General features: G+C 48.0%; 1 protein-coding gene across 1 annotated transcript; it reads right to left on the bottom strand.

Annotated features, from left to right (window-relative positions):
* Positions 1–359: 359 nt before the first annotated feature.
* lepr (leptin receptor) lies at positions 360–16,347 on the bottom strand. Its single transcript, XM_041070459.2, has 21 exons — positions 15,833–16,347; positions 13,935–13,991; positions 12,974–13,017; positions 12,344–12,559; positions 10,936–11,056; positions 10,423–10,619; positions 7,897–8,051; positions 7,597–7,735; positions 6,913–7,073; positions 6,731–6,830; positions 6,550–6,649; positions 5,909–6,111; positions 5,671–5,825; positions 4,691–4,844; positions 4,498–4,580; positions 4,199–4,412; positions 2,970–3,176; positions 2,813–2,896; positions 2,615–2,708; positions 2,183–2,258; positions 360–2,097 (listed from the first exon to the last, which is right to left on the bottom strand). Exons 2-21 carry the CDS (start codon positions 13,946–13,948, stop codon positions 1,207–1,209), a joined length of 3,408 nt encoding a protein of 1,135 aa, XP_040926393.1. The 5' UTR covers positions 13,949–13,991; positions 15,833–16,347; the 3' UTR covers positions 360–1,206.
* Positions 16,348–18,073: the final 1,726 nt, after the last annotated feature.

Raw genomic sequence — 18,073 nt, 5'->3', positions numbered from 1 at the left:
TTGGAGAACTGACGCGTGCTGTAACACAGCAAGTCTTAAACCTGAGAAACAAAAGAGGGCGAGAGGGAAGAGAAAGCGCTGGAAGCGGTTCCTTCTAGTGGCCCGTTTATCCCCAAGAAAAAAAATACTGCTAATTTATAGGATCATAATATACATACATGTATGCAGCATTTCTATTTATCACCTATTTAGATTAGCATCTATTTATCAGATGCAAAAGGTATGGTGTTGATTGTGGAGCTGCTGTGCAACTGTTTTAATCAGATCTTTATGTTTGTGTCTTGACACTTATTTCACTTTTCCTGACGAGTTACTTTGTTTCACAGTTTTCATGTTTCTTTCAGATAAAACAAACAAACTCAGAATAAATACTTTATTTTCACCATGAAAAATAGACAAAAGCTCTAAAACAGACAATAACAATATGTGTCAAACGTGTCTCAGCTCTTGCTTTAGTTTGCAGCACTGTCCTCTTCCTCGCCGTACATTCCTTTGTCTTTTATTTTACAACAGAGATAGACTCTTTTAAAGGCCAAACACAGAAAAATAGATCACATCTTTTGAACACAGTGACAACAAAGTCACAACAAACATTACAGCACAAAGTACAGGGACATTCTTTGAGTTGGTGAGGGAGTTTGTCTGCGTAGATGTTAATGAGAAAGCTGCCAGCTGAAAATCACCAGCGGGTCCTTCGCTGCCTTTTATTTGTTCACTCACACAGTACAGTACCTACAGTAAGTGGCCCAGTCGCGTCTTCACAGTCTGAAGTGCTGGAGAAAACCGCAACGGCACAGATGAGATGTCTACTGTTAAAGCCTAGGCGAGAGGTGACACGTTTTCCATGAACCTTCATGATGCATTTAATGTGGGATGACGGGAATATACAGTATGTACAGGATCCCTCATCACATACTGTACAGCCTCTAGGATTCCTCCCCTCGCCTACTGTAAACAGCAGCAGTGTGGCACAGTAGAATCAGGGCCTTAAGGCCCAAAAAGAAAGAAATAAAGGCCTGTAAACGAGGCCCGTGCCCTGCTTACGCCTCTCCCTCACAACAAATAGCAGCACCGATTCGTATCCATCCGCAGTCACTCAAACGTGGAGGTATTTGTGCTCACGAGTCCGACGGATTACGTCCATCCACTTTGCTAAGTGGTGGCAGAGCCCACGACGCCACTGCAGTGATGGAGCCTGCACCATGGTCACAGGTGGGGTTTGCCGTCATGCGGGTGCCTCGCGTCGGGAGCAGTTCTGAACTGAGGCAGGTACAGCGGGGAGAAGCCACGCGTGGCCCCCGGCAGCAGTTCCATGGGCTCGCTGGACTCCTCGGGGTCCAGCAAGGGGTTCGACTCCAAACAGCAGTCGTCTGTGCTCAAAACGAGGTTCTTAAGCAGCTGGGTTTTTGTGTCCTCCTCACCCGGCTCCCCTTCCTCCTCGCTCTCCTCGTCCTCCGCCGGGTAGTCCATCCCCAGGTAAAATAGTTCCTTCTCTTCCTTAACGTCGCCGTCATCCGGCTGCTCCGACGTCTCTGAAAGCTCCTCCACGGAGTTGTAGGAGCAGGAGCGCCGCGCGTCCTCCGCATCGCCTCCCCTGCAGCTGTCCAGCTCCCACAAGCCGCCGGGGAACGAGCCGGAAATGTCCGAGTTGTTGGCGGAGAAGTTGCCCTCGTCGCTGGAGCCGCTGCCGCTGCCGTCCTTGTAGCGCAGCGGCTCGCTGTCCGCCTTGGGGTGGGACAGCAGCACAGTGGAATATGTGACCGAAGACTGGGCGGAGCTGTCGCTGGCCACTGGGAGCCGGGCTTCTGGGGCCTCTGCGCGTAGCAGTGCGTGCACGCTCGGGCGTGAAGCGGTCAAAGACTCAGACGAGGCGCGGGCGAGCAGCTCGTTCTCCATGAACGCAGTTGGTTCATCCTTGGAATCGAACCCTGGAGCGGCGGCAGCGTCGGGCCCGAGGGGCACCAGAGGGGCTTGGATCAGGACTGAAGTCATGGCCTTCTCCACTATTACAACTTTGGAGATGTTTTCAGAGGGAAGCAGCAGCGGCCAAGCCTGCAGCCCCTCTGCAGCTCGGAACAGGGGGTCCAAGGTTTCAGCCTGGAGAGAGACCGGACAAACAGCAACAATGAATGCCTTTCTAATTCAAATTCATGTCTGAATCAGGATCAGGATTCTTTTTCACCTTTTTTAAGTCCAGCCCTTTAGCCCAGGAGCATTTGTTTGGGTTGGGAACATCCTTCCACATAAACTTTTTCATCCTGAAAAGAAATTGCAGATGTTACATCCACTGCCCAGGAACGCTTTTTGTCTCTGCCCTGTTTTTTTCCTTCACTGGTATCAGCATGTGTCCACTCTCACCTCATTTCATCAACCACCATCTTACATAATGTGCAATTACACCCTGGTGACCTGGTAAATGCCACACTTCTAATCTTTCATGGCCATTGTCTCTAGTTAAATGGCAGCGCACAGATTAAAAGCATTAGTCACTACCTTCACGGAGGCGTGGGGGAAAATACTACAGTCGTTGTGCTTATTATGATGCTGTGATGCAAAAACTGATGAATGTCTTTCTACATGTATGTAATTATGTTTACTGTCTATAGCAACTTACTGGTTTTGCGAGAGGACCAATGTGACGAGCAGGACGACTGAAAGGAAGGAGCAGATCAGCAGCATCACGTAGGCCGCAGGGTCGCTTCTTGTGGCTGTAACACAGAAAATGCGCATCGCTCACAGAGTAAATATGAAAAAAAGAGTAAATCTGATTTGCACGAACACTTTCATATTGTGTTGATACTGATAGTGATACCTGTAGCGTAAACCGCCTCCCCTTCTCCATCAGCAAACACAGGCTGCAGGTAGAAGCCAAATTCCTCAGGGCTGAGGAAATCACCTGATATGATGCAAAGAGAAGTTCTGAATTGTTGGAAAAAAACTGTAATACGAGATGAGAAAAAATACAGTACCTCTTAGATAAACAGAGCGCTCAGAGTAGGGAAGTCTGGCCCAGGTGGGTCCATTCAGGCCTTTGTGAGGATCCGCGTCGTGCTGCCTCTGCGGCGACCACTGCACCACCATGAACAGAGGCACAGAGCTGTTGTCCATCAGGCTCCAGGACAGAGACACGCAGGTGCTGTTGATAACCAGCACGTGGAAAGAACGCACACAGCGACCTGCGAGCGACAACAACCAGGGAGCGACATGAAGGTGGATGTAACCACAGCAAACAGCCTCGACTCAGGTCAACGCTCACCTTCATCACACGCAAATCAGAAGCATTTATATTATAAACATAATGATGCTCTAAATGTAGAAATGCTGGTTATAGACACATGAACTACTGTGTCTTTTCACAGTGCACAGACAACATAATGAAGGAAACAAATGAGCCCAGAAGACGAGGCAGACGCCTGCACCCGGAGCTGATTACTGTGTAAAAACACAATGTGAACATGACTGAGCTGTGTCAGCTCCTAATAGCGGCCAAGAGCTAATAACGGCAAAAACACACACAGAAAAATGATTTAAAAAAAAACAAACAAACAAAAAAAACAGCATTTCTGGAAAATCCATTAATATTCTGCCAGTTAGTGTTTTAATGAAAACGTCTTTCTCTGAATTATGAGAATGTGGAGGAAATGTTCCCCACAAGCAGCTAATCAGGCCTCATTATGTCTCGGAGAGTGTTTAACAGCTCTGACTGTCCTGTACTATAGATAATGGAGGACATGCACTAATCATAAAATACACAGTTACTGTGAATCTGACCAACTGGTCACATTGGTAAATTAAACGATTAGAGGAATCTGCCTCCACTGGGCTTCAACAGTAACAGATGCTCTGAGAAAAGCTTTGTTTTGAGACAAACAAGGACAAAAAGGGTTCACTGATTTAGTCACTAGTTTTCCAGCACCTGAACTGTGAATGTGGGCACTGATAAACGCCTGAGGAGCTGTTAACAGTCTCCCGCATATTTATCTCTCTCTCTCTGCACCAGAACTGCAGAGCCCTTTCATCAAGGCTTCTGTTTGATGTCTCACACATTGCAGAATGTAACGTTTTATCTGGATTCTATAATGGAGCGTGACTTCAATTCTGACTAAATGGAATGTTTAATGCAGCAGTGGTGATAATGATGACGACACTGGGATCCAGCAGCAGTGGCTGTGAACACGCCTGTTTCCACTCCACTCACGTCTGGGCCGACTGTCCAGCGTCATGTTGATGTTGCTGGAGGAGCTGCCCAGGCTGTTGTAGGCCTCCACCGTCACGGTGACGGGCTCCTGGTTCCACTCGAAGCTGTAGGAGGACACCACCTCCATCCGCTGGAGCGTCACGACGCCAGCCGAGCTCTGGTACCGAATGACGTATCCGTCCACGCAGTAGGAGCGCCCCAATGCTGGGACTCGCTGGAACCAATACAAAGAGTGCTGTTCAATGATATATTTCTAAACCATATACAGTACAAGTTTGCACGTCTCTCTGAATGCGTACCTCAAAAAGCAGAGTGACATACGTCTGGTTTGTGTAAGGATCATCTTGAAGAGTCCTCCAGAAGTCAGGACCACGCTCAGGAGCTGAGGACAAGACAGACAAGGACATCAGGTAACGGCGCTCATCTCCATGTGTCTTGATTAACCTGCCGTCAACGCGTTTAAAGGTCAGCGTTTGAAGCCAGGCGTCTCACCTCTGCTGTTCTGTGGGGTGGAGTAGACCTGGTCGCTCCAGTCGCTCCAGTAGCCGATGCCATTGGTGTGAATGCAGCGAGCCTGCACGCCGTACGCGCCACACATGTCGGGCACCGCGACCTCGGCCCGAGGGAGCAGCACCGGAGGCAGAACCTGCAGACGGAAAAAAGGGTAGAGCTAAAAAAAGAGCCTTATTGGAAAATATCTGGCGGAGGTCTCATCTGATTCATCTATCAGTCCAGGTCTATTTTGGATTTTTAGCATTGTTTCCAATGAATTGAAGTCATTTTAAAATGTTCCCAATCTCCAAGTGAATCTTTCAATGTTAGGTCGAACTGACAAACTGAGTCCATGTCAAAGCTTCTTGTCGTTCAGCTAAATATGAGCTACATTTTCAGTGTATTTACCAGCTCAGTCCACCCGCTTCGGATGTTATCAGCCATAACGAATGGGCTGATCAGAACTTATCAGCGCATTCGAATGGGCCAGTAGGTGCCTGCTCTGCCTCCTCGCGAACAGCTAACAGCTAGCTAGGTTGCTATGTTAAGCAGCTTTAGAGGTTATTGTGGTTAGGGTTAGGGCTGGATAACGGGTGGGGGGTTCAGGTTACAGTTAGCTAACACAATACCGCTAGCTACTTGCTAAGTTATGCTCGCTAATAAATCAAAATCCAAAACTTTGGATCCACTCAACAGCGCCCCCACTGACTCTGCTGGTTAAATCATCTGAGCCGTGATCAACCTTACGGATCACTGACAGCGATCTACTGCACCTATTCTGCGCTGCCAGCAGGTAGATGGGCACCTACCGGCTCATACGTCCATACGTATGAGCCGGTAGGTGACCACTGATAATGACCATTGAATGGCGTGATAACGTCCGAAGCCGCTCCTCAGTCCAATATATCTGCTTGTTTCTTCAAGACAATAATTTAAGGTGGACCTCGTTCTGCATCATCTTGAAGAGGCAGCAGGCTCACCTTCCACTCTGGCTGGGCTCTGACCGTTGACAGTGAGGAGTAGCGGACTTGACACTGGAGCCCCTCCACCGGCAGCGACGGCGGCTCCCAGGTTACCAGCAGGGCCCCGCTGATCCGGGTCACAGCCTTCACGTTGGTCGGCGAATGGGGTTTTACTGCGAAGCCAAAAACAACGTTTCTATCCAAATCCTGACTTTGGGTCGGTTAAATGTGTCAACTAACTCATGTCCTTACGTACCATGATCTATAGGTGACAGGTAGACGGGCTTGGAGCGCACCGGGCCCACCTCCAGCCACAGCTTGTAGCAGTTCATCCTGAGGGGCTTGATGGTGCAGCTTTCCTGCCTGGATCGAGCTGGAGGACAAGCAGCTCCCGTGTCCTCACCTTTCTCCCTCGCTTGGTCCCTCTCCTCCATCTCATCACAAGGCAGGTCACCCCACCTGGCACCCAAACACATGCGCTCAGTTGATCATTGTCCGCCACTGAAACATAGCTCCTACTGGAGCAGAGGTTCATCAACATGGGTGTGGTTTGACCTTAATATTTTAAAGTCTACACACTTGGCTCAGAAACAGGAGGCTTGGGCACAAGGTGGTGTTTTGTTGCTTCCAGGTTTCCGACGTGTTGAGCTCACGCAGCCTCAGATTGTCCAGGCCACACCATGTCTGACACACTTACTAGACTTTTGGTCTGATGACTCAGAGACTTCATGACTCACACAAACACAGACACTTTCTGCACCGGGTCACGTTTTGTTGTCTGGTATGCTTCTGCTCACGCTTCCTGCTTCCTTCACGCGTTGAATTACAGTGTCAACAACAACAACAACGCGCTAAAGGCAACCAGGTGTCGTCTACCTCAGAGCAATGCTGCGTTACCTGTATCGAAACACGGGCTGAATCCACTGGGTGTTTTTCCAGCTGCAGTCCATGGCATCGATATCGCCGTTGGTTTCACACCTTATATCAATAAAAGCTCCTTAAACAGGCAGAGCTCAGAATTAGAGACCGTTAAAGACAAACTCCACGTCCTCAGAAAACAGACAAGGAGAAAACTCACCTTCCACATAGATCTGGCTGTAGGGGATGGACCATCCCTGAGTGCACTGCAGCAGGTCGTACATCCGAGCCTCTGAGGGGCGCACCGTCACCTGGCTGACCTGGTTCACGTAAAGAAAAGGTCAGAATGGCGGATTCCCTGCACACAGAAGGTGCTGACGCGTCCTGGAGGGCCTTCCTTACCCACTGGTTGACGGCTTGGTATTGGCTGGGATGGAGCGGCTCTCGGAAGTTGAGCATCCACGCGGCCGTGCTGGCGCCGATGCTGTGGTCGTTGAACACGCAGTAGATTGTCACGTTGTCGCCCGGCCGCGCCACCGTTTTCTCAGGGATGTAGCTCACAGCTGAGAAAAACGCACGGACGATTCTTAAGAGATCTTTTCATCTCAACAGTGATTTATCTATGACCACTAAAACAAAGAACATGAGTCATCTTCATTCACTCACAATCTTAATGTTGGCTTCTACAAAGGAGATGTCTTGTTCAGGGATTTTGCAAACTTTTTGCTTGTCACACGGTCTGAAACTAGCTGAGGGGTCGTTATCTAACCACCTCCTCGCATGCAGCCCAACAAAACATGTAACGGTGAGTCGCCTGCTCCGTCAGAGGCTCTCGTGTGACTCATCAGCAAGGCAGCGATGGCGAACTGAACCCAACTCACGTCGCATCATCCTTCAGACTTTGTGAAGACTTTTGTTTAAACTTTACTGTGTTCTTGTCTGTAACTACTTATTGTGTGAAGTAAAATTGTACAGTTCATTTCATGATGTTTTAGAAGTTTTCTCACTTAAATTATTTGGAACCAAAACATTTCAGCAGTAACACTGCCTTTCATGAGTATAATAAAATAATACACTGGTTCTTACTGTCCAGGTAGATGTGGTGCCTTTTACTCCAGTCGCTCCATAGCGGGGGGTTGTATCGGCCGGAGCAGCGGACCTGGACGGTGTAGTTCCGGTTGGGCTTTAGATTCAGGGCCAATCTGGACTCTTTAGTTGACTTTATCTGATGATTAATGATTAGGAAAGTGACTGGAGAGCAGAATCATCAAAGTTTTAGCATAAAACTTTTTTTTCACTATTGTTTGACAACTTCACTCATCTCCAATAGGAGAACTGTCCATACTGAGCACAGCTGAGTGTCGAACAGCCCAGTCCAGTACTTACCATCCAGCCCGAATGAGAGTTGTTGGACGAGTAGCGAACCTGGAATCTCAGTGGACTGGCATCGAGCGCCGTGCCTCGCGGGTCGTCCCACTGTAAAATCAGCTCAGCCTTGATGGTCTGAACGTGGGAAAGGTTGACTGGGGGACTTGGTTGCTCTGTGAAAAGGGGGAAAATTGAGTTACAACATGCTTATAATAATAATTTACACAGAATATACAGCTACTGATACTGAAAGAGAACTATGGGAGCGTTTCTGACGCGTGTTTACTTTCATTCACACTGAAGTGAGACAGGCGTAGCAGGGCACATAACAAAGACGCCCCAGTCCGACCATCAATCATGCCAAATACAGCCGGAGATAATTAAGTCTCATAAAACCACAAAGATGCCTCATGGGGAAGCTGAGATTACCCAGCATTATGAATAATAGCTCAAAAATGCATTTTCCAGACGACTCTCACATCAGCGTAAAAAGGGCACAGTAGGATTAAATCTCAGACATGTTTATCCCACACAGAAGACAACGAAGAAGACAGAAGGACCATGAAACCTACAGAAGAGGAACCACAGCCTGAGATCTAGGCATTGCAGGGCGACTGCTCAGTTTCTGTTCTCCTCTGAGAGTTTAACCAGAGCCACCTGGTTGAACTAAGGAATGGAATGGAAAGTCCTCATCTACTGACACTCAAAGCCACGCACCAGCGCCTCTCAGATTCATTTCATTCACGTCTTGAGAGCACGGTGTTTTCTCCTTATCTGTTCAGATTCATCAGTTTGAAGCTGGATTGAAATATTCGGCTTTTAAGATTAAAGCTCAGCATCATCATCCTACGAGGGTGAATTCACTCTTGGCACACTAATGATGGTGACTACGAGTCTTTAAGAGAAAGGTCAAACATGAATAGGCCGTAAACATGAATTTTTAATGACTTACTGGTATATAGTTACATTATTACAGTTATGTCTGCTTTTGATTTTTTTTTGTTCTGTCCAGCAGTTTAAAAAGCAGCATACAGCATATTACGCTGAATGCCATATTGTGATGGACAGCTTTGCTTTAACAAGAGGGGTACATATAAAATATATATACTCTTCTTGATTAATGGTTTATGTCATGTTTTATTTATCTAATCCCAAATATGTGTGATGTTTCTGTGTTGGTGGACAGGTTAAGTTTCTACTTTGGGGTGTGTGTGCGGTGGATCTACCAGCTGCTGAAACCAAGCAAATCTGTTAAGTAAATAATCAGAGCAAAATAAATAAGCAGGGATGTACCTGTAATGTAATGTAATGTAACACATTCATAACTAAACTGTTGTACTGTGGTTTACCGTGGAGATTAATACTAATACCAATAATAGTGTTAAGGTATGTGCACATACTCATACAAACATATACATATCATATACATACACATATGCATTGTTATACATATCCCATACAACTTAATAAAAGTCATAACATAGAACACCACAATTTCCATATTCACACATTATTGATATTGGTAGTGATAAGTATTAGTTGGGTTTAGAAGGCCTGTTTATCAGCTCAGGTGTTGAGTGTCCCACTACAAGGTTAGTAAAGTTGTAGCCTAACATTGTTCACCCAAAGGCTGAGGCAGAAGTTGGTGCATGAACAATGCCACTTGTGGAAGCCAGGGTGATGTGAGGGGCTCGGCCACTACGCCCATCCAGCAAGCAGAGGAAGGAATCCTAGCAGCCAGGGAGCCCACACACCGTCAGTTCCAGGAGGGCAGGTGTTGCGACCCAAGCCGCCCACACAGAGATCCCCAGGCAGAGCTGCAGCAGCCACAGAGACAGCACCCGAGGCCAGAGTGGGCCACCGGGGGTCAACGCTGTCCGCCCCATGAGAACCAGGGGCAAACACTCCCCCAGTGGGAGGGTCGGCCTGAAAGAGTAGAGCCCGAGGACCCACGGTCCGTAGGGAGCCCGCTACGAGATGCCCCCGCGCCCAGAGTGGGGCCCACCCCCAGTCCACCCTCCCTACACGAGCGGAGCGGGGCCCACCCCCAGTCCACCACCCCTACACGAGCGGAGCGGGGCCCACCCCCAGTCCACCACCCCTACACGAGCGGAGCGGGGCCCACCCCCAGTCCACCCTCCCTGCACGAGCGGAGCGGGGCCCACCCCCAGTCCACCACCCCTACACGAGCGGAGCGGGGCCCACCGATTAGCCCGACCATATCCCCTGGCACCACACTGGGCCCACAGCACAAGGCCAGCAATTGGTGGGGGTCAGCAGAAAAGAGACCACCCAGGCAGCGGATCAACGTATCCCGGGCGGAGAACGGGACCCCCCACACTCCAACAGCACCACACGCATGCACACTCACAAAGACACAGACGCACACACACACACACACCCACACGTACATCAACACACAACACACACACACCACAAACTCTCTCACAACGAACTAGTCAATCATGAACCCATGCACTCTCAGATACATTCTCGCACCCACACCATTCACTTGAGGTCAAGCGAAGGGTCTGCTTTTCTTACCAGCAGAAACTCGGGCAGGAACTTTAAGCGAGACCTGGGGAGCGATGGCATCCAAGACACTGATGGTTACCACGGCAACAAAGCTTCTTGCAGAGTCAAGTGCAAGGGAACACATAAAGGAATCCATCGCTTCACAGACAACAGGATTATCAGATGCGGCAGCCTCATCATTTACAGATGAGTCATCTTTATGAGACCTGCAGAGGAAACAAGAGCGTTACTCACCGAGAGCTCAGTGAATGAACAACGTAGAAATTAAACAGTGTTTATAGTCTGAACACTTGATCCCTGTGCCAAGTTTGACTTTGGAGTAATGTTGTTTTTCATGTTATTCCAGTAAAAGCTTTTTTACTAAGTTAAATCTGAGTGTGTTTGATCAGAGCGATCTCTTCATCCACCAAACGATGACACAGCAGTAAACACATGCCTGACCTCCCACTGTGCAGCAGGTAAAGCTCCACATATGAGGCCTGACAGACAAGAAACCAGGCGACGGTGCGGCTCCATACTCACGGGACGCGCTGCAAGCTGATGGCCATGACACCAGCGTCCGCGGCGCCGCTGGACCACTGGACGTCACAGGTCACATTCTCCCAGTTTTCATCGACTCTGCACAGAATGTCCAAACAGGCGCCTGGCAAGAAATTCCGCACGCGTGTTACCGAACCGTCAGAGACACTCAAACAGGTGACCTTTAAATAAGAGCTTTTTAGAAACACTGAGACGTATTATTCTGAGAACAGAACACCTGAGTGAATTATTATCCGTCAGGAGATAATCACTTTATTCTAGTCTTAACCTTTAAGAAGAAGAGACGGTTGTTTAAACACCTTCATGGTAAAAGATTTAACTCCTAAGAAATTATAACAAAACAGATGAAATGTGACTAATAAATACCGGTCTTTACATCATCACTGAAGTAAGAGCGTGTTTGGTGCAGTATGAATGCATATATAAAACTGGACTGGACATGCTTTAAATTCCTAATACTTTTTTCAATTTCATCCTTTGTTGACTGTAAACTGAACTTGTGGGTGTTGTTAATGCTGAAAGCAACAAAAAGTGTGAATGGCTTTTCATGCATCCAAATTGAGCAAGGCAAGCGAGCCTTGGGCTCGTGTGGCAGGATTCAAATCCCACTTAGAGCGGTCGAGAAGCCTCGGTAGCCGCGTGCAGGTCTTTATTTACTGCTGCTGAGACAAAAGGCTGGAAGGCCTCAGCTAATCACCATCGATTTGAATGCGTCACAGCGTCTCATGGATCGATGCAAACAAACAAATCCTCACCTCTCGCCTTTTTCAATATTGCCTCACCTCCTTCTCCTTCACCCCCACGCCCAAGAAGCCAGCGTCTCGCAATCGTGACTCACTTGAACTCGCCTCCGTTGGCTGTTTGCACTGAAAGACCTTTCTCATCTCCCCCTTTCTCGTCTCCCCTGCTACGTTCCTTAGTGGCTCGTTCACGGCTTCTCGCGCTGACTCACAAAAAAGGACGAGGGAATCCTCGTGAGCGGCTCTATCTGGTGAATGCTTCACAGCTAGAGGACTCACATGGCCGCTCACCCTAATAAAGCGCTATTAAAGTGCGGTGAGGCTGCCGGGGGCTGAGCTGCTGGACGGGCTGTGTCATACCAACCCCGCTGGCTGCTCAAATGAGCGCAGCCGCCCCGTTGCTGCCAAGTATCACTGCAACATCGGTTGTAAATGGACGCATCTATGCCTGCAATTACTCAAACTCAAATATAAAACAACGGGAGACTACTGAACCAGCAGAACCTGTGGCATTTTGTGGATGGTATACAGTAAATAAATTAAAAGAACCCTAATGGGAGCAGCCAACAAGCCTCGACACGCTGATTAAGGCACGTCAGCCTTTCTCTTTTCTGCCTCTGATATGTGTGGGTTTCTTGTTAGGCGCTCACCACCAGAGGGCTGCTGTGGATGCGATCCAGCCGTCAGGCTCCTGAAGCGGCAGCGTGGATGGTGTGGGAGGCCTGATGCAGAGCGGTTCGGCCCCGGCGCGTGCGTGGCCGCTCCCTCCGCAGCGAGGCGGGCTACAGGTGAGTCACAGCACAGCTGATCCTGCCAGGGGAGCTCCAGCACACCTGCTCCCTGCTCGGCCTCCACACCATGAGCACCTGCTCGTGGAGAGGAAAAGGAGTTATTTTCCCCCCAGTTTCATAATGTGTGAAGAGCTTTCGTCCGTTTCTGTTCCTCAAACCCCTGTGTCACATCAGCGGCTCTAGAACCTCTTGCGCAAATACTTTGGTGAACAAACGGTGTGTTATTGATTGGGGCCCAGGTGAAAGACTTTGCGTTGGTTTGACAGATGCAAGCAGAGCGCTGCTGCTTTCATGCTGGCAGCTGCAGCTACGTGTGGGAAATCCCCACCACTGCAACACAAAACACCTCCCAGGAGCACGAGAGTCAGAGCTGATACAGTGCGTGGCACGTGTATGATGTGGAACTGCAGAAGACTGTGTCATCGGTATAAAAATGCATCTAGGCCCCAAGACAGAGAAGCCAAAGGCTGTGTTGTCGGGGCGACTCACCGTAAGACACCAGGATTACGACGGTCAACGCTGCAGACTGAATCCTGGGGAAAGGGTGGAGAAGAAGGGGTGAGCATTAGAGGGGGAGGGTAAGATAAGACCTTTATTCATCCCACAATGGGGAATTTTCCACGTTGCAGCAGCAAAACAAGAGCAGGATCAAACTTAAGTAACAGAGAGACGGTAACACAGGTGTTTAAAAGCTGAAACTGAGAGAACGACTGGGTGAAACATATGCTAAATTATTCAGGCACCAAAGGAAGTGTTTTTGACTTCGGGCATCACAGAGTAAGGGTGGAAACTGGAGATAATGCCGTCGCTTGTCTTTAAGATCGATCGAAGATTAGAGCGGTTGCTAAACAGCAGCATGTGTGAAGATGCCACCCAACAACCCAGTGCCAGGGAGCAGTTCCGCAGAACTGGACCGGCCTCTCTGCATACGAAATGACTCACTGGAAAAGGACTGTGACACAAGACCGGGGTCAGAAGTTCACACCAACGGCTTTGGAGCAAAATAAGTGGGCGTCTGCTAAATTCTGGTTTGTAGAGTTTGTGCAACTGCAGAAGTGGCTCCTGGGGCGAACGAAGCCTGAGACAGACGGACGACCCATAATTCCTCTGGCTGACCCACGGGGGAACGTCCGCCAGATGTTCATTTTTAATAATGACAATATCAACTGTTTAGGATTGTGCGGAGCCAGAGGGACAAATAGAAGCATTATTGAGCCCTTCTGCCTCTAAAAGTTATATCTCAGCAAAATAGAGTTTCCTGTCAAAAAAGCAAAAAAACACTTCAGAGTTTCACAACTGACAGTAAATGGAGGATGATGTGCTTTGTATAATTCCAACGAACTGCTGTTTGTTCTGAATAATTGCCAGTATCGGTTAGAATTTTCTTCCCAAACCAACACCAGACCAGCTTCCCGATATGACCAACCCAAACAAACACTCCAACACTTACATTGTAGTGGTCATAGTGACAGCATGGCCTGGCTGGAGTCAAGCTGGATGAATCTCACTGAAGAAAGAGAAGAGACAAAAGATTTAGATGCTTCATGGAGTCCCTGCTCCTGAGAAGATGCCATTTATAATAGATTAAATAAGCCGACGGGACAAAAAAAACTAGGATCCACTTGGCATTTAAATCCTCAAAACGTCCTCTCGACCCACTCTCCCCTCCAAAACCGCTCCCCATTCAACAGCAACAGGCATGTGAGCCGCTCAGCACAAGGAGGGAATATAATCACCTCATTATTCTCTCTAGAGGTCATCAACACAAGACCGAATCATTTCACAGCAAACTACAGCCACTGTGCTGCTGAAACCAAACCTTTTATTCTACTCCTGCTCTTCACTGCAAAGTCCATGCAATTCCTTTTTAGGAGTTTATTCAGTTAATCTTTATTTCTATAGCACTTTTCAAAAAATTAAATGTACCGACCCCCCCAAAAATAAAAAAAAAATAAAAATTCAAAAGGACATAGAGCTTCTGCTTGTGTTTGTACCAAACACAGCCAGGTAGTAAATTAATACGTGACCACATCTATTAATTCATTGATATGCTAGAGCGAGACAAACACCCAGCATGCAGCGACAAACAGCACCGGGGTGTGCGCTCGTGCCAGGAACTGTGCATAATGGGGCTCGTAAATAAAGCTGCGCTCAAACGCGGGTCACGCAGACGATGGCAATTCAAAGATCAAATAATTAAGCAGCTTACAGTACAGATTTAAACACGCGTCTGTTCCCACAGGTGTGAAGAATAAAGCCCGTCACTGATCAGCGGAGCCTTTCACAGATCAACCAATGAAAAGCAGAAAAGGTGTCACGGTAGCATTGTCAACGCACCACCTCTGGCAAACACACAGGCATGACCCAAATGTCACCAACAGGTTGTCGGTTTTATTCCCCATCCACTCGTACAGGACTTAAAGTTGGGCCAGGTGAGGATTTACCTAACCAAAGTCAACCAGATGTTGATCCTAATCACAATGAGCATCATGTCCTTGCTCCAGCTCCTCCAATACTTGACTTGTGCAACATAAACATGTCATTTTGAGCTTGGAATTAATTATGTTGGAGACTAACTATCAATTAATAAAACTATTATCATTAAGTCTGTGAGAGATGACACCGCAGTGCGAAGGGGTGGATGAACAGAAGCCAACACTGTGTCCATTTGTTTATATTTTGGTGTCATTTCAATATTAATTATTTTTGTAGACACCCCTGGGAAATCTGGCAGCGCGGGCGTCGACCCCCCTAAACTTGCGCGCCGCCCCTGCGGAACTGCGCGGCTCCTTCAAGGACCATTGTTTCGCACGCGGCCGCTTCCTCGTCCTATTTGGAAACAATAACTTGGATCGAGACGCGAAGCTGTTTTCCAGTTGCGAGGGAAATCGTGCCCCTTTGGCCGCGCGTCCTGCACAGACTCCACCTCGCCAGCTATTCATCCCGGCGTGAGTCACTCCCCGCCGGCGTCTGGAGCGGCGACGCACGGTGAGCGCGCCGGGGCACGTTGGCCTCCGTCGTCACCCTCCATCCTGACAAAGTGCGTGCACGTCAGCGTGAACGACGGGACGCGTCCAGCGAAAGTTTCCATCACTGGCAACTTTTATTTTCTCTCCAACGGAGCAACATGATTCATGCGCAAAAGAATTAAAACTTTAATGTTAAGCGAGCATCATGCATTATTACGCAGTTCAGAGGACCATGTTAAATGGAGCGCCAGGAGAAATATAAATAAAATATATATCATATGAAAACAGTCAGGGCACGTGAGTAACATTCCATCTCTGCGCGAAGGAGACGAGTTTTAATTAGCAGTGACAATGAATAATAATGAGACCACTTTCTTACATCGCTCCCGCTGGTTTCTGAAGGTGACGTCCACGTTCCCTAAAGTCCCGTTCAGACTGATAAAGATTCAAATCCTCCCCAGAGAGCGGACGGAAGAGTCCGTGGCTGAAGCTGAGAGCGGCAGAAGTGATGAAGACCTCCCAGAACACGGTCGTTTCGCTGCTCTCTGTCTCCGCCGCTGTCGACTTCACCCACAACCTCAGCTCAGCGTCGGGAGTGAAGCGCGGAGAGGGAGAGAGGAAGGAGAGTCTCCGACGGACGCGAACGCGGCCAGCCCACTGTGTTGCGTTCAAGCGCAGCTACGGAAATCCCATTGCCTTTATGGGCAAAGATCGTTTTCACCGGTAAAGTGACAGTCGGGACGTAGGACGCGGTCAATACTCTTACTTACGCAGTCACGCGGCATAGATTTTGGGTGCGCTGCTTTACTGTTTCTAAATTTGGCGAGTAAATGTCATAACTTACAGAGATCTAATATCCATTCCCACGTATTAACACCTACGTACACACCTGTCATCGCCTACCAGTATGCAAATATCCTGTTCAGCAAACATGTGCGCAAAACTAACACAAACAAACTACGGTGGCCCGTAGGTACAGTTTTAATCAGGTATATCAGGTATCAGGTATATAATCAGGTATTTTATAGTAGATTTGCCCTTGTCCTTGCATATTCGTATTTTAAATAAACAGTTAATTATATAATTAAAGTATGATGCTTTTCATACAATAAAATGTTGTATAAATAAAATCACAAAGTTTATACCCATGTATTATATCTTTTCTGAGGTTAGCGTTGAGCAGCCTTGCAGTCTAGTCCTCACAAGGTTTGCTATTTATTGTAAGGATATGTTTTGAATTTCTATGCAACTCGACCAATCCATCCGTTCATTACTGCATTCATCATCCATCAGTCTGTTCTCCTGGGCAAGGTCACACAGCAGAAGAGCATTTGCTAGGAACACTTGAGTGGATGTGGGGGCTATCAGCCTGCCATGTGACATACACACAGTATGACATACAAAGTCCACTTTTCCACTGTTTGTTTGTCCAGTTTGTGAATTATGTCATTATAAAACCCAGTTTCAGCCACAGCCAAGAATTTTGCTTCCTACACATGAAGTTATGCTCTGTGGAACAGCAACTTCCTCTCCTGATTTGATTCTCAGGCAGCATTTTTGCTGTGAGTCTACAGCTGTGCATGTGAATCTTATTACTGAGATGATGCCGAGCCAGAACAACCCCTGCTAATTAATGGATAACTGTCGCGAGTCGCTTCTGCCCTGCGGGTAAGTTTGCATCCCTAGGAGGTTTAACAGCCGACAACATTCACATTGTACGTATCTGTTCTGAGAGATTGTCCAGCTCTGAGCCAAACACAAACACTCAGTGGTTTGACGTCGCGGTGGGAAGATAAACAGTTTGCGTTCCTCATACAGGCTACAAAGAGATTAAAACCGGCAGCAAACTTATCAACGTCGCTCCCACGTGTCAACAACTGGACATTACGATAGGCTTCGTAAAGATTAAATGCCGCAGTGTCCCCAGTGTCTTGGTCTTCCCTTGAATTTCACTCCCTTCTGTCTGGGAAAAGCCTCTGACTTCTTGACATGTAGATCCTGTAGATTCACATCAGCTTGTGGCCCTGGTGCAAAAATGTCCCCAGAAGCTGCATGGAATGAGAAGTGTCCTTTGCCCTGTTTGCATGCAAACAGAAGGTCTAGTGAGTATTTTTAAATGGAACGTGTGTCTGAGTCATTATGAACTCCAGAGAGAATTCTAAATGAATGACTGCACCAGGGCTGGACACAGACTGGGTGATAGAACTGGGAAGTGTGGGAAATGTCCTGTTCTTCCGGCCTGCATACCTTTGCAATATCTGAGGAAACTGGAGAAGATGGAGAAAACTCACACGCTTCCAGAACGTCTCAGACTCAGACTCAAAGTTTCAAACCAGTTCTGTTGGGAGCACAACCGGCCTGAGGTTGGAATAACATTCTGGACGAGCCTTCAGGAACTAGAAGACCTGGGTCAAGTGTGTGAGAGCGTGTGTGGGCGTTCGAGTGAGATAGGGCCACAGTCACCAGTTAACTGTGTGACGTGGAAGGGAAGCGTCATTTGCATACGTCTGTGAGGGGGAGGAGATTATCCTGCATGTGGATTTCCCTGATTTGCATCATGATGGAGGCACTTTCACGGCTCGCTGGTATTTATAGTGATGGATTTGGCTCGTTGACAGCA

This window comes from Betta splendens, chromosome 4, assembly GCF_900634795.4.
Source record: "Betta splendens chromosome 4, fBetSpl5.4, whole genome shotgun sequence".
NCBI classification, from domain to species: Eukaryota; Metazoa; Chordata; class Actinopteri; order Anabantiformes; family Osphronemidae; genus Betta; species Betta splendens.
The sequence above is the reverse complement of the archived record's forward strand: the minus strand, read 5'-3'. Positions and strand labels throughout refer to the sequence as shown.